At 45.9% G+C, this 24,682-nt stretch overlaps 2 protein-coding genes across 5 annotated transcripts in view; one reads left to right on the forward strand and one right to left on the reverse strand.

The window, feature by feature from the left end:
* SAAL1 (serum amyloid A like 1) overlaps positions 1-24,682 on the forward strand; it is an 80,606-nt gene that overhangs the window by 37,858 nt on the left and 18,066 nt on the right. The gene's annotated exons all lie outside the window — the stretch shown is intronic.
* On the reverse strand, positions 4,486-8,722 carry LOC136582516 (serum amyloid A-5 protein-like). The gene is made up of 3 exons (XM_066583639.1): positions 8,518-8,722; positions 5,812-5,950; positions 4,486-4,677 (listed from the first exon to the last, which is right to left on the reverse strand). Exons 1-3 carry the CDS (start codon positions 8,618-8,620, stop codon positions 4,536-4,538), a joined length of 384 nt encoding a protein of 127 aa, XP_066439736.1. The 5' UTR covers positions 8,621-8,722; the 3' UTR covers positions 4,486-4,535.

Consider the following 24,682-nt stretch of genomic DNA (forward strand, 5'->3'; position numbering starts at 1 on the left):
AAGTCCTATAAAGAATCAATATGACAACGTTCCATAAATATATTCTCCATGATGATACGACCCCCCCGATAGCAGAGACAGCAAAGCATCTGAAGACGCTGATCCTGAAGCTAAAAGAAGAAAATGGGAAGATGGGATTCACCGGAACATCAAGAAGACAACGATCATGACCGTCGCCAACAAGGAAATCGAAGTGGTAATTGGTTTGGTGTTCCTTGGGTCCCTGATCGATCATGGAGGCAGCTCGACAGGTGAGATAAAGCGTTGATTAGCACTGGCCATGGTGAGCATGGACCCAATATGGAAGAGCAAGGATGTCTCAGCCCCCATCAGATGAAGGTTATTTACAGCCATCATCTTCCCAAATACAACAGCTGTGAGGCGTGGACACCGAGGAGAGCAGACAGAAGAAAAATGGATGCTTCTGAGATGTGTTGGAGAAAACATCCAAACCCCCTGGACAACTGGGGTCACCAACAAACCTGTCCTGGACCGTCAACATAGAGGTGTCTCTGGAAGGCAAGATCCCGAGACAGACTGACTTCAGACGTGATGAGGGCCAATTCACTGGAAACAGAGATGCTCCTTGGAATGATCAGTGATGAAAGGAAACGGTGAAGACAAAAGACGCATTGGCTGGACACCATCGAGAAGGAGACTGAAATGGACATCAGGCAAGGGAAAGCAGCCATGGAGAATAGAGAAACACGGAGAGGACTGGCCTACAGAGTATCAAAGAGCCGGACATAGAATTGGAGTTGGATGGATATATATATGTATAAAATATTAACTATGAAAAATATATGATTAATACAATTGTAGATTTGCGGTGAAGGCAGAGATACTAAAGGATGAAAATATAAAAAAAATGAAAAATACCTGGATGCATGTACTCATGGGGTGGATTAACAAGGTGCATACTGGAAAGACAATATAAAAATAAAGAAAAATGAGTAAAACTATGAAAAGAAGTGGAAAAAAAACATAAATATATTTTAAGAAAAATAAAGAACATAAAAACTGATGTTTTAAAAGACTCAATAAAAGTCGCTGCCCTCTGCCAGGTCCTCACCGCCCCCCCCCCTCCCGCATCGATGCAATTCTCTGCAGTACCTCCTTTAGGTCATTGGGTGTAAGTGTGCTCAACCGAAAGATCCAGAACTTCTCTCTTATTCTCAGCCTGGGACTTCCCCCAAGGAACCTTCTCTGGTGGAGTTGAACGCACCCCCGAGGGGTCGCTATTATGGTGGGGCAGAACGTGCCTTGAAGCGCCGTGCTCTATTTGCTCGTGTTCTTAATGTGTTGATCGTCCGGCCTATGTACATCAATCCACAAGTATTCCAATAGATAAATAATAGAAGTAGATCCACAATTTAGGAAGGCCCTCAGGGGATTGAGATGATGTCTTGTCCATCCATCACAACCGGAGGGAAATCCGTATGGAGCACCATCATGCCCTCGTACTCTGCATCTGTATGAGCCTCTTACTGGTTTCTCCGGGATCCCTTGAGGGGGTCAGTATAGTGGGTCAAAGTGTTCTTTAGGGTATGGTGGTTTTTTGGAAAATTACTGGGGAGTATTCAGAGGTCTCAGTGGTAAAGATACCCCCCCACCTTCCCCTAGGACCCCCCAGTGTTTCTAGACAATGTTTTTGAATTGGTAGTGTTGGGACTTACAGCGGGTGGTGGACAGCGCTCTGGGCTTGTGGTCTCTGGTTGTTCTTGATCTTTGCAGGCTCACTGATCTGCCCTCCGCCAATACCCGTCTAAAGGCTGATTGGATGGTCCCTTCTGGGTACCCTTTTTACCTTAAGCATTATTTAAGTGTTTCGCATTGGTGTTTACAATCCTGCTCAGAGGCGCAGGCTCTTCCTATATAGGCCGCCCGTACGGAACATGAATCTTCTACTTTATCTCACAGCAGCTCGACAAATCTGAATAACCAGATGCGTACCAAGTCTCCTCCTAAAACCGTGGACCCAAATAGTCATCTGACCTACATAAATGTAGATCCACAACACTATATTGGTGGAGTCGATGGATCCTGGAAAGTCCAAACCCCAATCCTTAGTATGTAGAGTACACCCCTCTCTGTCCAGTCCATTGCCGTCCCATATCCATAAAGTGTTTGTAGAAGGTGACTCGGGGGACATTTATACCCTCCTCATGGGCCCCCATGTATGAATTATAGTAACTGGCCCCTGACCTGGTCCCCATAGCAGATCACTATTGTGTATACAAAGATTCTTATTAAATGGGAAATAATTGTGTAGAGTAAGGCCGGTCGCACACGAACTGGTTGGATTCCACATACGGAAGCCCACATCGGAGTTGGGCCCTGACCGCGTCCGCGCATACCTGCCTTTTCTGCTCTCTATCTGTGCTGCGAATAGTTGCGGCGAGCCGCCATTGGACACGTGCAGTACAGATTTTTTTTCAATAATTTTTTTATTAGGTGGTGACGCGTAATTCATGACCCCTCCTCGATGTCCATTGCGGGAGGGCCGCAGGTCGGACGGCTACCATTGACTTCAATGTAAGCCATCCGTGTGGAATCCGCACTATAATAGAACATGCTGTGGTTTTTTTTCTCCACTCACTGAAATTGCAATTCGGTTCCTTCAGTGTGCAGGAAGAAGCGCCTTCCAATAGTATACTTTAGATGTTTTTTTCTGTGGATGCCCAGGATGCCCCTGTCGGGTGTTGTATTTGTGTACAGTGACCTCCAGGGTCTCCCATAGGCACGGGTCTCCCATGTTACATCATTAATCGGGGACAGATGTCCCGTATCCTTCCGGCACGCCGGTGAGTAGTGACAAACCTCTGGAGATGGTTGTCCTCGTACTCTGAAGGGTTCCTGGTAATCGAGCCGCCCCGCTGTAATCAGACCGCTGGGTTGGAGAGAGACTTATGGATCTTTAGTAGGAAGGAAAAATATGGAATTTCAGGGTTTTAGGCAAATAGAATCTCTTTCATCTTTTGGGTAAACTGTCTTCAGGCTTTTCCCACAAGTTTGAATAAATCCTCTTCTCTGTATTTTGGGGTGACTTTCTAGAATTCTGTCATATTCCGAGGCCCCCAGTGTTCTCAAAGCTTCCATATCATAAAACCTTCTGTCCGTAATCCCCCCCCCCCTCCCCATCCCCCGTTGTCAGCGGCTGTAATAACAATCTCACCCCTTTAGATTGGGGAGAGACCCTCTAGATTCTTTGAAGCGATGTGTCCGGTCGGTGATCTTTCGTATTCACCTATTTAGGCCTGTTGGGATCTCCAGAGGGGAATTATATTTGATTCTATTCTTTTATTATATATTGTCTTTACCGTCTCCCAACCCCTGAGGCGCTGGAACTTTTTACTTCCTCTGTTTTTACCCAGCTGTTTGTATTGACCCCGGGGTTCAGCTGAGCCTCGCGGACTCTTTTCAGGTCACTGACGTCACGTGGGCTGAGTGAGAGCAGCTTGATCCCATACAAGTGAATGGGGTTGAGCTGCTATAGCAAGGTACCGCCACTACGAAGTGTACAGCGCCATGCCTGGTATGCAGTAAACAGTGCAGAAAATGGGAGTGTTGTGATGGCCCGACCAGGAGGTGGGTATATAGGGTTGTGTCTCCTGTATACTCAGCCCTTCCCCCGCTGATATCTGCGGATCACCAGTATAATAACCTGCAGCTAACACGCCCAGCAGTGGGCTGAGAGGCGGCAGAGCTCTAGTCCTCCGCTGCGGCGCTCACAAGGGGCCAGCAGTAACTACTGCCTACTGATTGCGGTGCGGTATGGCAGCGGGAAGCAGCATTCATCATCCCTACATCTCATAGGCTACAACAGAGACACATAATGCCGTATAGAGGAGCCGGAGCCCACCCCAGGGCCACAACCTCTACACACAGCTGACTGGTGGGGGTCCCGAGGACACCTCATCCTCAGGAGCCGGCATGTCTTACCGCTGGGGGGCTCTTGTTTGTCCTGTCTCAAGGCTCTTTAACCCCTTAGTGACGCAGCCTCATTTGGCTCTAAGGACGCAGTGATGTTGAAGGGATTTTAATCTTCACTTTCCAAAACCCGTTCCTTTATTTTCCCGCCGACGTGTCCGTATGAGGCTCCGTTTTTGCGTGGCGAGCTGTATAATGTATTGTAGAACTTTTATAAATTTTTTGGAGGGCAGAGAGAGAAATCACTAATTCTACCGTTATTGTTGTTTGTTTTATTTTTGCTTTTTCCTTCATTTTTTTGTGTTTTAGCATTAATCGTGCAGCAGAAATGACGACATAAACTGTATTAAGACAATATCTGCCGGGGACCGTCCATCTACTATATATGTGTATATAATATGTAGATCGTGTAACTATAGAGCCGCAGATGTCAGACAGCAGATTTTATTCTTCATGCAGAAGTTCAGCTGTGGAGCACGGAGTACAGAAAACATCCAGTTTACACATAACGAGGCGATTACAGATAATTACACTGCCCCCCCCCCCCCCCCACAATAATTGCAGCAGGTAATCACTGATTTGCTGAGCGGCTGGATTATCCGGGTCTAGTATTTGTCAGGGAGGCCTTTGGGCCTATAATGATTCGGGTCGCCTCCATAGCGCCCCCACGTGTTTGCTTTCTGATCCGCAGCGTGGTCCTCGGCTGTTTGTGTGCCGAAGAATGTCTCAGCAGTTTGTCTGGCATCACTAGGAAGAGAGGAAAATGGATCAGTTCAGGCAGGTAATGAGCATAAAGCATAGATTTACTCTCAAAGGTATATATCCGTTAACATCTACTCTAGTCACAGCCAGAGCTGCATTCAAAATATTAACAGTTTCCTGTTGGCTACAAGACGTTGCTGCCCCCTGGTGGGAGAGTGTACAGATACTCCACCAGGGATACAGCTGTTGGAAGACTTAGGCCTCATGTCCACGGGGAAAATCAGGCCCGCCGCGGATTCTCAATGCAGAATCCCGCAGCGGGTCCCTCCTTTCCCGCGGACATGAGACCTAAAAATAAGCATTACTCACCTGTCCGGGCGCTGTGGATTTGCCCTCCGTTGCGGCCGGATCTTCTTTCTTCGGCCCGGCGGATGTGTTCGCTGGCAGCATGCTGCGCACATGCGCCGTGCATTTTTTTTTTTTTAAACTCCTGCTCTCCCGCGCCGGAGAGCAGGCATTCAGCTGCGGGTGTGCCGCGGATCCAGACGGCATCCATAGGCTTCAATAGAAGGAGACCCGCACTAAAATGGAGCATGCAGCGGGTGTTTTCCTGCACACGCAATCCGCGCCTCAAAGGAAAATGACATCCGCAGATATTTAACTACCTACGGGTGTCCAATGCATCCCTATGGGGCGCGGATCACGCGTGCAGGAAAAACGCTGCGGATTTTCAATTTTCTTTTACCCGTGGACATGAGGCTTTAAACGTTTAGCATGTCCTGGCAGTGGCATGCTGAGAGTTGTAGTTTTGCTCTTGGTTTCTGCCACTACCACTGAGTAAGGTTACTAAAGACTATCTCCCAGAATGCAATGCAATGCAGTGAGAGCTCTTTAACACCCACAAAATTTCCATGACCATGACTTTAGTGTTGGCAATACCGAGCCTGGCCACTGCAGCGGCAATGGAGCTGTCTGCTTCCTGCAGAAATCAGCTCAGTACACAAGCACAGCGGCTTTACGAACAGCTGATGATTGGATTTCTAAGCAGAAGGCCTCTGCTAAAGATAGACCATCAAGTGTTTCCAACTTGACAACCTCTGTAAGACTACATCTCCCAGAATGCAATACAGTGAAAGCACTTTAACATCCTAACATTTCCATGACCATGAGGCCACTTACCTTATGAGTTTGGCGGCCCAGGCTCCACCGCTTCCTCTCTGTGCAGCGTCATAATTTCCCCGGGCGTGGAAATACTTGTCAGAATCCTTGTAGTTGGCGTCTAACATATCCATGTAGGCCCGAGCCATGTCCAAGGATCCTGCAAAGGGGGACTGTTCTCAGTAAGGGAAACCAAGTCATCTTATAGATATGATACCTTTTAATGGGCAACAAAAAGACATGATATTACTGCAGCTTTCCAACCTTCTTTGGGTTCTTCCTCAGGCATAATGGAATAGATCTGAAGAGGTATGTATGTATGCAAGTGTATGTATGTATGTGTGTATATATATATATATATATATATATAATATATATAATATATATAATATATATATATATATATATATATAATATGTGTGTGTGTATGTGTATGTATATATATATATATATATACACACGCATGCCTATGAAAGGGACAGAAATGTTGGGATTAATTTGCACAGAACAGGATGAGTAGAGGAGTAAATACTTAATTAGTCCACTGATAGGAATGTGAAGGTTTTATGGTCTCTAGATTGGTGTTAGGGGGTCACCAGGCCAGCGTGTTATCCCAGCTATAGATTTTTCATATTCTCCACTGATGCACGAATCCACATGCGATGGTAATTCCGGTCTTGAGAGTCAAAGATGGTTATAAACTTGTGCCCCCAAATTCTTCTGTGACGTTTAGATTTGAAGCTGCCTTTTAATCTAGTAACTTCCATGTGTTCCATGTTGTCTCTGTGCCTAGAGCAATGCTCGGCTGCAGGGAAGTCCGTCTTCCTCTCTATAATCATGTGGCGATGAGATCTCATCCTGGCTTTTAGCTTTTGTCCTGTTTCCCCAATATAAAGCCCCCAACAGGACATTTACTGCCCCTGATCAGGTACACAACATCAGACGGGGAACATGAAAAAATGTAAAGATACGTTTTAGAAGTTTAATTACCTTTTATTTTTTATAATAGTTGAAAAAATCTTTTTCCCCTATTAAAAATCTAAATAAAAAAACCCTCAAACATATTTGGTTTTGTGTTACTCCGATCCATCAAAGTAACACATAATTTATCCCGTACAGTGAACATGGTCAGAAAATAATACTCATTGCCAGAATTGCGCTTTTTTTGGTTTTCCCATTCCCATCCCCGAAAACAAAAAGTGATCAAAAAGTCACATAAACTTCAAAATGGTAACAAGAGACCCTACAAGATGTGTGAGGGCTCGCTTTTCGCAGGGCAACTACATTGAAGGAAAAATAAAGTTATGGCTGTCCGAAGATGGCGGCAGAAAATAATTGTATTCTTTCGGAAGGATGTTTTAATTTTTAAATAGTACAGGAAAAAAAAATCTCTGACATTGGTATTATCTTAATGCTGCTGCCCCCTAGTATAAAGGTATAATGTCATTGTTGCAGCAGTGTGTATGCCATAAAAACAAGACCACCCCCAAAGATCAGAGGATTGCGAATTTCTTTCCCCCCCCCCCATTTCACTCCGCTTAGGAAGTTTTTCAGTACATTATAAGGTACATTAAATTGTACCATTAAAATATACAACTCGCCCCGCAAAAAACAACAAGTCCCCAGACCTGCTACCTGAAAGTAGGGAGAAGAAACCAAAGATTAAAATGACTGTTTTGGCATTAAACTTAGATCATCACTGTGACAAAAAGTTGGAGAAAACCCTTTAAAATACATATTCTGAGAAGACTGGTAGAGTTTGCAGGGTCCTCCAGGGTCATCAGGTCCTCCAGGGTCATCAGGTCCCACCTGCTCAGTGCAGGATTCACTAAATCATCCCAGACAGATGTCTGTCCGCCTCTGAAGACTTCCATTGAAGGAGAACTTGCCACGAAACATTGATTCATGTAAGTTAGCTAAGTGTTCCCTCACCAGCTCTCTGCTTATAGATAGCCTGCATTCTCTTATTCCCCCAGTAGCACAGGGAAGATCAGTTGATGTTACATCTACTCTCTGAAAGAAAACAGATACAAAATAGAATGTAAAAGTTCGGCCTTCTCACCATCATTCTTAACCAATTCACCATTTTCTTCTCGTAAGCATCCAATGGCATCTGTGACTTGTCTTTTGCTTTTGATCCCCAAATCCTTTTTTATTGCTTTTGGCCTCTCTTACAAGCCTCAATTCATTATTAGCTTTAGCTTTTCTGACCCTTGCCCTACAGTTTCTGCAGACCACATTATATTCTTCTTTAGATATTCCCCCTCTTTCCATTAAGAGACATATAGGAGTTGTCCATGAATAAACATGGCTTCTTCCTCTCAAAAATGGCACCACAGTTCAGACCTAGTCACTACAATGGGGCTGAACTGCAATTTTTAGATATAACCAGTGGATAGTGGGGCGCTATTCCTGAATGAAAATAGTTGTTGTAAACCTGGACTTCTCTTTTAATGTCATCTAGGTAAAGCGGTAGAGCCCATGGCAGTGAATCTCCGCTCTTAGATTGTCTGCTGCTGTACAAAACTCAATAATAAGTGAGGTTAAAAATTTCCATTTGGCTAAAAAGTCCAGTAACTGCGCCCCCTACTGGACAAGTTATTACAGCAAATAACAGTGGTCCTCAACTTATGGGTCTCCAGCTGTTGAAAAATTATAGCAATAAAATTTAAACAGTATGAAGGCATGCTGGGAGTTGTAGTTTTGAGAGAGCGGGAGACCTCTTACCTTGAGCGGCTTCTTTAACAAATTTTGCACCATCGAATATACTCTGGAACTGTGCATGAGCCACGACTATAGGGACCAGCAGGAGGAGCACCGGGACCTTCATCAGGATCTGCGGAGAGTTTTCTTTTCTGGCAGAAGGAAGGCTGTAGAGACAAACCGAGTTCTGTAAATGTGCTGCTGTTGTAGCGTTGTGGTGCTGCAGTCCTCGAGCGGTGGCTGGTGATGCAGCCTATCCACATGTAACTCAATAACACTGATCTTGGTAGAAGGATTGCACAGCATCAATATTTGCAGATGACACAAAACTATATATAAGACGAGAGGACAGAAGGCGGTTACAAGAGGCTCTGGATAAGTTGGCCGTTGGGCAGAAAAGTGACAGATGAGGTTTAACATTGATAAATGTTAAGTTCTAGGTGTCACCATTACAGTTATTTTATAATGGTAAGCTTAACTGGAGCAACCAGTGTCAGGCAGCTGCTGCCAAGGCAAATAGGATCATGGAGGCATCAGAAGAGGTCATGGGGCACATGATGAGAACATTGTTCTTCCTCTTTACAAGTCACTGGTCGGACCACATATGGAATATTGTGGACAGTTTTGGGCACCAGTACTCAAGAAGGACATATCAGAGCTTGAGCGGGTACAAAGGGGGCAACTAAAGTAATAAAAGGAATGGGCGGACTACAATACCCAGAGAGGCTGTCAAAATTGGGACTACTTAGTTTAGAATAAAGACAGCTGAGGGGCGACCTAATAACTATGTATAACTATATCGAAGGACAGTACAAAAATCTCCCCAGAATCTGTTTATACCCAGGACTGTAACAAGATGGCGCTCTAATAACTATGTATAGATATATCCGGGATCTCTCTCATCATCTATTATACCCAAGACTGTAACAAGGGGGCGCTCTAATAACTATGTATATATATATCAGGGGTCAGTACAGAGATCTCTCCCATCATCTATTATACCCAGGACTGTAACAAGGGGGCGCTCTAATAACTATGTATAGATATATCAGGGGTCAGTACAGAGATCTCTCCCATCATGTATTATACCATGGACTGTAACAAGGGGGCGCTCTAATAACTGTGTGTATATATATATATATATATATATCTATATCAGGGGTCAGTACAGAGATCTCTCCCATCATCTATTTATACCCAGGACTGTAACAAGGGGGCGCCCTCTACATCTAGGAGGAAAGAAGCTTTCTACACCGACATAGAATAGGGTTCTTTACTGTAAAAGCAGTGAGACTATGGAACTCTCTGCCTAAGGACATGGAGATGGCAAATTTGATGAGTATGAGTGGCCTGGATGTCTTTCTTGAGTCTTACAATATTATTTGTTGTGTCACTGATTACTCAGAAGGGTCGGTGATCCAGTGATTATTCTGATTGCCAGATTGGAGTCAGGAAGGATTTTTTTCCCTCTAGATTAGAAAAATTGGCTTCCATCTCATTTTTTTTTCTTTCCTTCCTCTGGATCAACATTGGGGGTAATGGGCTGAACTGGATGGACAGGTGTCTTTTTTTCAGCCTTACATACTATCTTCATATAAAAGAAAGCCTACATGCTTTTTTGTGCACCACACTTTGACCCCTATCCGTGACCTTTGGTAGATGATTTTGGTGTCATTAGATTTGTGACCTCTTCACCACTGCCGTAAAATCATAAAATTTGAGTTTGATGCATTGAGTGACTGTCATGCAAGGTTAGAGTTCCTCTGTTAAGTCTAGTGGCGCTGTTGTGCTTCAGCCAGCAATGCTGCTAGGCAGGATGAAGCGTTGCTGAGCGACGTAAATATCAACATGGAAGATAGGGGCTAGCAAATATACAGTGTTATGTGACCATAGATCCTGATGGCTGTGACAGTAGGGTTCTTTTTAAACTTAATTATTTACACTGGGAAGAGCCCACTAACTAATTTTAAACATAAAATATAACTTTTATTCACTCTGTTAAAAATTGAGCTCACTGACAAACATACACTGGGCTCTTCCCAGTGTAAATAACATAGATCCTGATGGCAACCAAGCTGGGACTTCTGACCCTCAGAAAGGGGTTTGTGTGCACACGTTCTTACAGGGAGGCTCTTGAGACAGCCCTAGCGGAGCCCGTACACTACAGACCAGCTGCAGTGATGTATGATGCAGCATCTAGTGCGACACCCAGGGCACGTAGGAAATGAATCTATATTAGTGTCGACACTTCGCTCAGAGGGACACGTATGTTCACAAATCTCTGAGTGGCTATTATATCACATACATCAGTTTATATAGTGAGTAGGCAGGCTTATGTAAACACTGTATGAAATGCATGGGACTGCCTGAGTAAAGCTTGTCGTACGCAGGTCAACACGGTCCCTGGTGGGACACAAAGGCTCTGTTCGTACAGCGGATTTTGCTCCCGCTCGTTCTTCGTGGGACGTCTTGTTTCTATTGGTACCATTTTGGGGAACGGGTCACTTTTTGATGGCTCTTTATTACATATTTTCTTGAAAAAAGCACAAATGTAGAGTTGTGTATTTTTTCTTTCTGATGCTGTTCACATTCAGCGATGAATAATGCGTTACTTTGACGGATGGGACTTTTACGAATTCAGCGATGCCAAATATGTGTTGTTTTTATGTTATATAGCGGTTAAAAGGGTTTTTAAAACTTTTATTACCTTTTTTTGTTATTAAACAGTTTTTATCGGGTCTCCAACTTGCGATCGCTCAATGTCTCATAAAATCTAATGCAATAGCTGCGGTGTATGCAGCGGGGGCAGACCCTGACCCCACTCCACACAAGCCACGCTCACCAGGGATGTTCAGGTTTGCCTTGGAGCGCGAAGACATTAAAGGGGTTTTCTCACAAGCGGTTTTATCCCTGATGCCGACAGCCCAGCCGCAGCGCACCTTGAGGTGTATGGCGGTGGCCTCACACATGCATCACTCCTCTATCTCCAGTGGTCCCATGGTAGTGAATGGAGCCGTGGCACATGTGTGGCCTTACACTTCGAGATAAGCCGTAGCTGGCTGTCTATAGAACAGGTAAAACCTGCATGTGGAAACCCTTTAAAGCATGAATTTAAAATATAAAGCCCATCTTGCCGTGTTTTCCGCATCAGGATATCCGCACCGGGATTTCTTCCAATGACATGAGCGGCGTCGGCGTGCGGATCTGCAGGAGCTTCAGGTGCGGACCTGCTGCAGAATATGAAAAAAATTACCTTGCAAATTTGTCGTAGTTGGACGACGGCCAAATGCCCCCCCACTGCGATGGTCTCGCTGCTGACTCATCATTAATGCTGGCCACTGGATGCCGCGGTCACATGATGCTACTGGATGCTCGCAGGCTCTCGTGTCCATCTGATGCGTTTGGCCATGTTGTACCGCAGTGAGTCGCAGGAGTCAGCTGATCGCCGCCGCACTATACAGTATTATTAGCCTCTGATAAAGTAATGCATATCGCTAGGATATATCATCACTGTATGATCTTGGGGGTCCGACCTCTGAGACCCTCACAGTATTAAGAATGAGTGCGACCCTACTGTCCTGGGACAGAATTCTGTCCGGGGTAGTGATATTACCTGCCATCCATCCTCGGCCCGTTGTCCCTCGGGTCTGCCGATTCCTGGGCTCTGTTTGCAAGATGGCTGCTGCAACCTTCTAATGCACACCGTGGATTGGTAGTCGGAGGCACTGCTGGCCAATCAGAGAGCAGGTATTGTGCATCGGTAATCTATTGAGGCGGCCAACTTTCAAGGCTGAAGCGGGGCCCAAGAAGCAGGACTCTGAGGGACAAGGGCAGATAATATAACCGCTCACTGGTCCCAGGGCAAAAATTCGTTCTGAGACCAGAGGGTTGCTTTAAAGGGCCGCTGACTGGTTTTATTCTGCCTGCCCTTTGGAGTCTTCCTGCACGATGGCTCTTTCTGTCACCCGGTGGTGCAGGAGCTGTAGCTAGCTCCATTCACTTGGGGCACCGCTGTGCAGAAAAAAAGTTAATGTGACCCTCCAGTCCCTGAAAAACCAAGATGGCCGCACTGCTTCTCTGGATACCTGACCCACATTGTGAACAGCACTGGCCAATCAGAGCAGTGTGCATCATGTAGTCAGAGAAGTTGTGCGGCCATCTTGGATTGTCTGGAACCAGAGGATCTCTTTAACCCCTTTGTGACCAAGCCTATTTGCGCCAAATTTTGGAAATCTGACATGTGTCATTTTTACATAGAATAGCTCCATAAAGGTTTTGCCGATCCCGGTGATTCTGACAGTGTTTTTCCGCCACATGTTGTACTTCATTTAGGTGGTGAAAATAGTCCGATAGAATTTGTGGATATTTATTAAAACTGCCAAAAGTGGGAAAATGTTGAAAATATTTTCACTTTTTCACATTTTCAACTGTAATATCTCAAATATGTGCAAACACACATTTCTGATGAGAGAGATATTTCCATCTGCTTACTTTATTCTGGAAGCACACTTGAAAAGCTTTTGTTTCTTTTCTAACCATTTAGGAGACGTACAAATTTAACATTGATTATCATCATTTTGGGGAACACTTATGTACTCACTGAGGGGTCCGCAGTATTTTGACCCCACAGTTTCTTTTCAGGAGTTAATGCAATTTGGAGGAGAAAAATAACATTTCATATTTTTGCAAATACGTCATTTTAAAGCTGGAGGCGTCCAGAACAGACATTCTGCTTGAAGGTGATTTAAGCCCCGTTGCCACTTGTAGAGCCCTTGAGCGGCCAAAACGCGGAGGACCCCCACAAATGACCCCATTTTGAAAACTAGACCCCTTAATGCATTCATCTAGGGGTGTGCTGTGTATTTTGACCCTGCAGTATTTGAATAAATCTAAGCAAAGCAGAAGGAAAAAATTACGATTTTCATTTTTTTGGCAATTGTGTGATTTTAAAAAACATTTTTTTTGTCCAGCACACATAAGAATGAAGACGTTCACCCCAAAACGGATCCCCCTGTTTTTCCCGTGTTCAGAAACATACCCATTGTGGGCCTAATCTACTTACTGGGCCCATGGCTCAGCCTATAATGGAGGGAACGCCCGTTGGATTTCAGGGCACAATAATAAATTCCAGGCCCCATTGCCACTTGTACAGGAAAAAATTGACTCCCTAAAAATTATTCCCCCGCCCCATTTTTTTGCCATTCCCCAAAACCTTAGATAAAACTAAAGATGTAAACTGTGTGGTATGTCTGAAGACGGGGGTAATTACGGGGGCTGGTTGGGATGGGCCCATGGGGCAATAAAGTCAGGTATCCCCCCTCCTCTCATGCATTTTGGGGGCATTTCGTGACCTCAGCGGCAGGGATGGGGTATAAAGTGGCGCACTGTGAGTCTCCGTAATCTCGCTGCGGTGCGGCGGTCTCACACAGAAGGCACTCCGCAAGCTGCTCCTGGAACTGCATGAAGGCGAGCGTTCCCGGGGCTTCTTGTAAATTGCGTATTACAGGTAGCGGTCTGAATAACGCCGGGCTCACGCAGTCGAAGGCGGAATCCGCTTGCGGAGGCCCGCAGTGGATCCCAGCTATGAGCCCGGCCGTGGTGCTGCGTACGGCCGCGTAATGTACTGCGCATAACTGCGTACTCACAGGCGGTCAAGCGCAGTACACCATTGTTTATATTTCCCGCGCCGTCGCTTAGCGATGACACGGTACCCGCAGCCCGTACACAATGTGGTTACGTCTGGGCTGCAGGTATATCTGCGACCGTGGAGCACAATGGGCTCTGTGTCACGGATATTTGTGATAAATACAACATGCGGCATTCAGGTTTCTGCGAGTGGATTACGTAATTCTGACCCGCTAATTTGAGTGGAATTGTGTAATCCAATGCATTTAATTGATCCGTGGATTACCGCAGATCAAACGCATGCAGAATCCGCAATTCCTATCCAGTCATGTGAGACCGGCCTCAGGTAGATCGCTACCTTTTTTACCACGTGACCGGGGACCGCTTAACAAGGCCACCGGTCGCTGCTCCAAGCACTCTGCGACTGTTGGTCACCAAGAGCAAGGAGATTTTATATTTCCTGGTCTCCCCGGCTCCTGCGTATGTGTCCGTCATTTTGCTGGTGGGCGCATGCGCAGAAGCCCAGGAAGGTCTCTGTAGGAGAATCGCATCAGGGTTCAAAAGTGGAGGCCTCCGGTAATAAGTTTCATCTCTACCCACCAATCACATCGCTGGGGGAGATGAAGCTTCAACTTTTTTTTAACCTTTTACGTGATCGCCGTTATCCATTGGATAACAGCAATCATGTGACCAGGAACTGCATACCGCGGCCCCCCGTGACATCTCCAGACTTTCGGCTGCCTTCGGTAGCCAGGAGCAGGGAGATTTTAAATTTCCCAGGCAATCCTGGACTTTTGCAAATGCGTCTGCCATTATGCTGACAGGCGCATGCGCTTAAGCCGGGGTAAGGCCCGCAGATATAGACCTCGTCGGGGGACAAATCCAGGGACCTTAGTTATCTAATGTCATCTCCCCTCACGAATGCGTTACATAAGGGGAGATGAAACTTAAGTGCTTTAAACTTTTTTACTTTTTTACTCTCCATGATCACCGTTATCTGGTGGATTACGGTGATCATGTGACCAGGAACCACAAACAGCAGTCCCCGGCAACATCTCCCTGCACTCGGCTGTCTTTGACAGCCAGGTGCAGGGGAACTTTACATTTTCCGGGTCCTCCGTGCTTCTGCGCATGCGCGCCACATCGGCGCATGCGCAGAAGCCCGCGCCGGGTCCCAATCTCTGCCGGACTTCATGGGGGATCGGGGTGAGTATTTTCACCTCCCCTCATGGATCCGATCCCGGTGACATCTCCTGCCTCCTGGCTACCTTCAGGAGCCGGGAGCCAGGAGATTTCAAATTTCACGCGGTTCTGGGCCTCCTGGAGGTCAGCGGGGTTCAGAGCGGTCAATTCACCACCAATCCACTAGTTATCGCCTGTCCTTTGGACATCCTGTGGAAAGAGGGTAATGTCCAATTCTGGTGCAACCCCTTTCAAGTGATGGCGTATTGTAGCGATATCCTTTCATAAGAGATAAATAACCCTTTAACTGCTGGAATTGTGTCCAGTTCTTGTATGAAGCAACCTACGGTTCAGCGGTGACTGACAGTGTGGCTGGCGGCCGGCGATTGGCCGGAGATTCTAGTTGACCTTTATTGAGGGCCCCCGGGTGACACATAAGATTCAGTACACGTTCTCCATCTCATCTGCAGTCATGATAACATTTTATTGACCTTTTATCAGGTTTTTGTGGTTTCACAGGAATCGGCGGCGGCTTTTGTTGTGTTAGAGGATCGGCCAGGTGCAGGTTTATGTCATCCGGTTGTTGTAGATTCTCCTCGTTGGTCTTCAGTTCTGCATCTAGTAATCCTCCCCGCCGTCGGCTTCCCTGTAATGATAAATAGATGGAGTTGTATTCTCTGCGTATTCACTGTAGATATTGGATATGGCTGCACATCAACGGTCAGGACCCAAGCGGGCTGCAGCAGCGGACCCGAGCGGGCTGCACCCCTGAGAGCCCTGATTCGCCCGCACGTGGCTCAGCCAAACACTGTGGTGGCAGATCATTTGCGGGAATGAAAGATGGGGCATATTTAAGTTCAACATGCCCGATCTCCTTCTTTCCCGTGACCCCATACACATTACCTAGTCACCTGATCCCACTGACATCGGCCATCTTTGATCTAATGTCTGTGGCCAGCTTTAGGACACGAGCGTTCATTTCCTCTGTAACGATGGAGGGAAGGGGCGTCCCTAATTTGGTGACTGTCACTGAAAGTTACCATCATAAACAGAATCTCGAGGGACATAAAGGCAGCTGTAGCCGACCATTTTTTCTCTTGCTCAGCTGCTTTATGACCCCAAAAAATGTTGTTTTTTGCATGTACGCAAATTAGTGGTAACTAGTACAACGGGTGTTTCATTTGCAGGACTGGTCCGCTCTCTAGCCAAGAGGCTCAATCATCTGAGAACAAACTCCTGGACTCCAGCTCAAGGGCCTAGAGGCGCCGTATGTTCCACACACTGCGCATGCTCTGTACTCCTGGGATTGGCGCATGCTCATGGCTGCAGCAGTGCTTGTCACTGTTTGTACGTAGAATCTGTGAGTGCAGCACATGCATAGAATAGCTGATATGCCCGGCTTCGCCTGAGTTACTTTGGTAGAGGTGTTCGCCTGTTGTTCGCACGGAAATTATTTTCTGAAGTGGTGGTTAATTCAGAGGAACTGAGGAATAAAATATGTCTACACATAGAGGAGCGTCAGATTCTCCTCAGACTACATGTACGGATGTCCCTCTGCAGAATGTGCCACCCTTCAAACTCTACTCACTTTTTTCCCCTTAAAGCCAACGCCCCTTTTTATTCAAATTCAACCCCAGACTGGAGGTTGCAGCCCCTTCTTAGCGTTAAAGGCTCCATCCCTGCAGTCCATGGCCGCTTCCTTATGTATTTTACAGCCTTTCAGTATATTCTCCTCAGTATATACACACAGGGGTGAGGTAGATTCCCCTCAGTATATACACATAGAGGTGAGGTAGATTCTCCTCAGTATATACACATAGAGGTGAGGTAGATTCTCCTCAGTATATACACACAGGGGTGAGGTAGATTCTCCTCAGTATATACACACAGAGGGGAGGTAGATTCTCATCAGTATATACACACAGGGGTGAGGTACATTCCCCTCAGTATATACACATAGAGGGGAGGTAGATTCTCCTCAGTATATACACATAGAGGTGAGGTAGATTCTCCTCAGTATATACACAGAGAGGGGAGGTAGATTTTCCTCAGTATATACACATAGAGGGGAGGTAGATTCTCCTCAGTATATACACATAGAGGGGAGGTAGATTCTCCTCAGTATATACACATAGAGGTGAGGTAGATTCTCCTCAGTATATACACATAGAGGGGAGGTAGATTCTCCTCAGTATATACACATAGAGGTGAGGTAGATTCTCCTTTAGTATATACACACAGAGGTGAGGTAGATTCTCCGCAGTATATACACATAGAGGGGAGGTAGATTCTCCTCAGTATATACACATAGAGGTGAGGTATATTCTCCTCACTATATACACATAGAGGTGAGGTAGATTCTCCTCAGTATATACACATAGAGGTGAGGTAGATTCTCCTCAGTATATACACATAGAGGTGAGGCAGATTCTCCTCAGTATATACACATAGAGGGGAGGTAGATTCCCCTCAGTATATACACACAGAGGGGAGGTAGATTCTCCTCAGTATATACACATAGAGGGGAGGTAGATTCTCCTCAGTATATACACATAGAGGTGAGGTAGATTCTCCTCAGTATATACACAGAGAGGGGAGGTAGATTCTCCTCAGTATATACACATAGAGGTGAGGTAGATTCTCCTCAGTATATACACATAGAGGTGAGGTATATTCTCCTCACTATATACACATAGAGGTGAGGTAGATTCTCCTCAGTATATACACATAGAGGTGAGGTATATTCTCCTCACTATATACACATAGAGGTGAGGTAGATTCTCCTCAGTATATACACATAGAGGTGAGGTAGATTCTCCTCAGTATATACACATAGAGGTGAGGTAGATTCTCCTCAGTATATACACAGAGAGGGGAGGTAGATTTTCCTCAGTATATACACATAGAGGGGAGGTAGATTCTCCTCAGTATATACACATAGAGGTGAGGTAGATTCTCCTCAGTATATACACATAGAGGTGAGGTAGATTCTCCTCAGTATATACACATAGAGGTGAGGTAGATTCTCCTCAGTATATACAGAGAGAGGGGAGGTAGATTCTCCTCAGTCTATACACAGAGGTGAGGTAGATTCTCCTCAGTATATACACATAGAGGGGAGGTAGATTCTCCTCAGTATATACACATAGAGGGGAGGTAGATTCTCCTCAGTATATACACATAGAGGTGAGGTAGATTCTCCTCAGTATATACACATAGAGGTGAGGTAGATTCTCCTCAGTATATACACATAGAGGTGAGGTAGATTCTCCTCACTATATACACATAGAGGTGAGGTAGATTCTCCTCAGTATATACACATAGAGGTGAGGTAGATTCTCCTCAGTATATACACATAGAGGGGAGGTAGATTCTCCTCAGTATATACACATAGAGGGGAGGTAGATTCTCCTCAGTATATACACATAGAGGTGAGGTAGATTCTCCTCAGTATATACACATAGAGGTGAGGTAGATTCTCCTCAGTATATACACATAGAGGTGAGGTAGATTCCCCTCAGTATATACACACAGAGGGGAGGTAGATTCTCCTCAGTATATACACATAGAGGTGAGGTAGATTCTCCTCAGTATATACACAGAGAGGGGAGGTAGATTCTCCTCAGTATATACACATAGAGGTGAGGTAGATTCTCCTTTAGTATATACACACAGAGGTGAGGTAGATTCTCCGCAGTATATACACATAGAGGGGAGGTAGATTCTCCTCAGTATATACACACAGAGGTGAGGTAGATTCTCCTCAGTATATACACATAGAGGGGAGGATGATTCTTATGTGTATGTCTATTGTATATAACGTCTCTCAGGTGTCTCTACTGTGAAAATTGCTTTTACCTTTGATGACCAAAATGGCCTCCTTGTCTTCCACCATATTGTGATCCATGTCTGCTTGGTCTCTCGAATTCCTCTGATCCATAGCTATTTCTGCCCGATTCACGCCCTTGACCAAAAGAGCCAAATTTCTTGCCTCGTCCTCCACATCTTCCTTTGGAGCCGGATCCCTGGTTTCTCCCAGATAACATTTCTCCAAGACCACCTTGTCCCAAGCCTTTCAAAAAGCCCCCAGAGCCCAGAGCTGAACCAATCTTCTGGATTATTCCGGAGAGTGGATTTTGACCACCTGCCCCTCTTCCTCCTCCTCCTCCGCCTCCTCCTGGCATTAAACCCAACTTCTGTCCTAGGCCTCCAAGCATCCCTAGTAGTCCGCCTTGGTCTGATGAGCCTAATGACTTAATCAGTCCAGGCAGCTTGTCCATTAGTGCACAGCCATGTCCTCCTCCAGGCGGCCCACCGAGGTCTCCTGAAGTCATGATAACAGTGATATATGAGTTATTTGCTAAGTAGATGGCGGTATTTATTTTATATTTTACTCATTAGAACAATACAGGATATCAGTATCAGATAAGCGGGGATCCGCTGCTCGCTGATCAGCTGTTTGTAGAGACGCCGGGGTTCAGCTGAGCCTAGAAGCCTCGTTTTCAGGTCACTGACGTCACGTGGCCCGAGAGTGTCTTGATCCCATACAAGTGAATGGGGTTGAGCTGCTATAGCAAGGTACCGCCACTAAGAAGTGTACAGCGCCATGCCTGGTATGCAGTAAAGAGTGCAGAAAATGGGAGTGTTGTGATGGCCTGACCAGGAGGTGGGTATATAAGGTTGTGTCTCCTGTATACTCAGCCCTTCCCCTGCTGATATCTGCGGATCACCAGTATATTAACCTTCAGCTAACACGCCCAGCAGTGGGCTGAGAGCTGGCAGAGCTCTGGTCCTCCGCTGCGGCGCTCACAAGGGGCCAGCAGTAACTACTGCCTACTGATTGCGGTGCGGTATGGCAGCGGCAGCGGGGAGCAGCATTCATCATCCCTACATCTCATAGGATACAACAGAGACACATATTGCCGTATAGAGGAGCGGGAGCCCACCCCAGGCCACAACCTCTACTCACAGCTGACTGGTGGGGGTCCCGAGGACACCTCATCCTCAGGAGGCGGCATGTCTTACCGCTGGGGGTCTCTTGTTTGTCCTGTCTCAAGGCTCTTTAATCCCTTGGTGACGCGGCCTCGTTTGGACGCAGTGATGTTGGAGGGATTTTAATCTTTACTTTCCAAAACCTGTTCCTTTATTTTCCCGCCGACGTGTCCGTATGAGGCTCCGTTTTTGCGTGGCGAGCTGTATAATGTATTGTAGAACTTTTATTAATTTTTTGGAGGGCAGAGAGAGAAATCACTAATTCTACCGTTATTGTTGTTTGTTTTATTTTTGCTTTTTCCTTCATTTTTTTGTGTTTTAGCATTAATCGTGCAGCAGAAATGACGACATAAACTGTATTAAGACTATATCTGTATCCTGTGATGGCTCGTGGTAAGAGCGCCTCCGCTTACAAGCTTTTTGACTCCCGAATTTTTGCTCTGATTTAAGAGCAAAAACTTGGGTTAGGAGCCTCGCTCACAATAAGGCCGCTGCGGCCGGTGGTGGTGGCCCCGTTGAAGGCAATGGCCTACAGGCAAACCCTGCAGTGATTTTCGGGGAAGGGCTTTAAATATAATCCCTTCCCTGAAAGTTATCCCTAGCTGTAGTAGGGGACAGGGGAGTGTATATAATTGTTATTTTTTTACTACATCTAGGGATGATTTTCAGGCAACATGGCAGCGGGCCGATGACCTCACAGAGGGATCGGGCTGATGACATCACAGAGGGAGCAGGCTGATGACATCACAGAGGGAGCACACTCCCTCTGTGAACCCTTTTTCATGCCGCAATCAACATTGATTGTGTAGTGGCTCAGACTTTAGGGCCACCCAGCATTTAGTTACCTCCTGTGGTGTGTATAGCTGTATTTGTGAGTGCCTGTCTTGTGTGAAGGCCCATTTAGACACAAAGATTATCGCTCAAAAGTCACTCAAAAAACATCTTTTGAGCAATAATCTTTGTGTGCATTTACATGGTAAGATGATCACTCAAAATTCACTCAAACGGCAGTTTGAGAGACAGTTTTGAGCGTTGACTTTGCATAAGTGTGTAAATGAAGCTCACGCTGTATGTAGAAGACAAGCGGGACCGCTAGCTTCTACATACAGCTATTGTCTTATCGGAGCACTCAGCTGGTATACAGGGGGTATGCAGAAGACAGATGGAGCGCTGTTTTCTGCATACTCCTGCTGTGTTCATGGAGCACACCGTTGGTATACAGCCGAGCGCTCCGAGGGGGTATGCAGAAGACAGATGGAGAGCTGTGTTCTTCATACTCCTGCGGTGTACTCCGAGCGGGATACCAGCTGAAACAATAGTATCAGCGGTATCCCGCTGAGAACTCCGTGCACGGCACTGATGAGACTCATCATTAATGGAAACTTCACGATGTCCGTGCGTTGAGACCCAATGACTCTTGCTCAAAAGATGGCTTTGAGCAAATTTTGAGCAAGGAGACAGGAGATGGTTTTGTGTATTGTGGAGAGTCACTGTCAGGTCTAATGTCTGCTGTTGTGTCCATCTAACTGGTATATGTCTGGATGTGAGTCACCCAATCTTTATGTGTCACCCCCAAAAGCTGTCCTGGGATTGGATAGAGGGGTTCACCCATATGCCCCCAGGGTTAGCTGGAGGGAGTTGATGTGTTGCATTGCATAGGTGTAGAGAAAGGAGTGGCGGTAGTGAAGAATGAGGAAGAAGAGAAGGAAGGACTGAAGCCTAGTGGACAGGGAAGGAGAGCCTCGCTGACCGGAGAGTCTATTTCCATCCCACTGGAAGAAGCATACCCAGTGCGGGCGAGACCTCGCGTGTCCCAAGGGGAAAGGTATCCAGCAGCACTCAACCCATACCCATTAGGCTCAGACTCAACAATGAGTCTGAGCCTCAAGACTCCGTAGTCAATCACAAGAGAAGTAGGGAGGAAGTGGCATCAGGCAAAAACTTCATAAAAGACCAAATTGTATTATTCCGTAGTCTTATAAAGGTAGGCTACGTTTTCAAGCTTGAAAAAGGCCTTCTAAGGCCAAAACGTGGCCGACCTGTTTAAGACTATGCAATATTACAATTTGATCCTTTATGAAGTTTTTGCATGCTGCCACTTCCTCCCTACTACTTTTGTGATTGACCTCGCGTGTCCCGGGAGTAATAGACAAGCGGCCGTTCCAACCGTGAATAGAGCCACCGCTGAAGAGCGGCAGGACAGCAACCACTGGAGTGTCAGCTTAAGTTTCCCTTCAGTTCACCACAAATAACGTTACCTCAGGGTCACTCACATTTGCGGAGTGTCTGAGAGAAGTCTGCCTAACCCTGCTATCTATTAAGGAACAACCAGTGATGCTGGTTATTGGGAAGATTGTGAAAGAACTTTATCCACAATTTGGGTAAACTTTATACCCCTGGTTCCCCATAACCTCTGATGTCTGGACTGTCTTCTAATCTCTTCGTTCATCCGATTGATCAAAATCAAAAGTCAAAGGGTACTGGCGTCACGAATCTTGGTTTTATCATCTGTAATACCGACTGGTAGTTAGGCCAGGCTGTAGCCGACCAACAGAGAGGAGCAGCAGAGCCACCTGTGCCAGCGATATACTAAACCCTTCTGTTTCCCTCACCCAGTAAGGCCTGTGCCTGGTCACTACAACTGTAACATGTAAAGGGTTAGCAGCGGTGATCATGATCTCCTCTGTTGCGGAGGAAGGACAGCTCTCAGTTACAGCAGATGGCGCTGGGTCAACTTCTGAGCCCGCTCTATCCAGGGGATGTAAATGTATGTCTGTTTATAAGAACTGCTTCCTTGGGCAAGAAGGGGTTAACTTCCACTAGGTGGCGCTCAGGAGATTACTGTATACAGTCAGCCCCTCCTAGTGGTGTCCGCAGGCAGTCAAAATGTTATTATTCTACCTCTATGACGAGACAGGGGATTTTGATTATTAAGTACAGAATTTGTGACCTATGTAGATTAAATATGTTAGCTCATGGGTGGGCACTCATTGTAAAGGGGTCCCCGACAGCTGGGATTTTTTAAACAATGCCACTCTTTCTATGATTTGTGTCTGGTGTTGAAATAGTAAAGTGATTGTGACTGAGGGGCAATGACTGACAGCCAATGGGCACAAGTTTACCAAGGTATCAATAAGGCGTCTAGGTGGGTTGGGTGGCAAGAAGGGTCTGTAGGGGGATAAAATGGTGTTGAGCTTCTTGGTGAGGGTCCGAGGGTTTCATGTGTGACGGTCTGGGAATGAAGTTAAGTTATGGATAGCGTTCACACCCATATCTGACAATATTTAAGTCATGCCGCGCTCTTAAAGCTACATGTCTAGTGATTACTAATAATGTAGGGTGGGATGCAGCATTGACAGGAAGTACAGTAAGAGGTGCTTTGGCACCTGATGAAAGTCCTCCTCCACCCCTTATGGCGCCGGTGTAAAGTGTGATGTGCAGTTTGGCCCTCTATGATATCCGCATTGATCTGCTGGTATATTCCCAATACTGGATTCACATTTGCTACCATTATAGTTCTCTGTCATGATCCATCACTCACCTTCATCTTCATATCCCTGACTACGGCGCCTGCATTCTGCCGGATCTAGGACCGTAGCGAACAGCAGCACAGCACAGAGTATGAGCTTCATCATAAAGTGGATCTGTGTGGTATAGAATAAACCTGATACAGTGTGAGCAATAGTACACAAATATAATCTACATGAACAGCTTTGTCACTATGTACATACATTACTTATCATATATTATACTCCAGAGCTGCACTCACTATTCTGCTGGTGGAGTCACTGTGTACATACATTACTTATCCTGTACTGATCCTGAGTTACATCCTGTATTATACCCCAGAGCTGCACTCACTGTACATACATTACTTATCCTGTATTATACTCCGGAGCTGTACTCACTATTCTGCTGGTGGAGTCACTGTGTACATACATTACTTATCATGTACTGCTCCTGAGTTACATCCTGTATTATACTCCAGAGCTGCACTCACTATTCTGCTGGTGGAGTCACTGTGTACATACATTACTTATCCTGTACTGATCCTGAGTTACATCCTGTATTATACTGCAGAGCTACACTCACTATTCTGATGGTGAAGTTACTGTGTACATACATTACTTATCCTGTACTGCTCCTGAGTTACATCCTGTGTTATACTCCAGAGCTGCACTCACTATTCTGCTGGTGGAGTCACTGTGTACATACATTGCTTATGCTGTATTATACTGCAGAGCTGCACTCACTATTCTGCTGGAGGAGTCACTGTGTACATACATTACTTATCCTGTACTGATCCTGAGTTACATCCTGTATTATACTCCAGAGCTGCACTCACTATTCTGCTGGTGGAGTCACTGTGTACATACATTACTTATCCTGT

Source organism: Eleutherodactylus coqui, chromosome 11 (assembly GCF_035609145.1).
Source record: "Eleutherodactylus coqui strain aEleCoq1 chromosome 11, aEleCoq1.hap1, whole genome shotgun sequence".
Taxonomy (NCBI): Eukaryota; Metazoa; Chordata; class Amphibia; order Anura; family Eleutherodactylidae; genus Eleutherodactylus; species Eleutherodactylus coqui.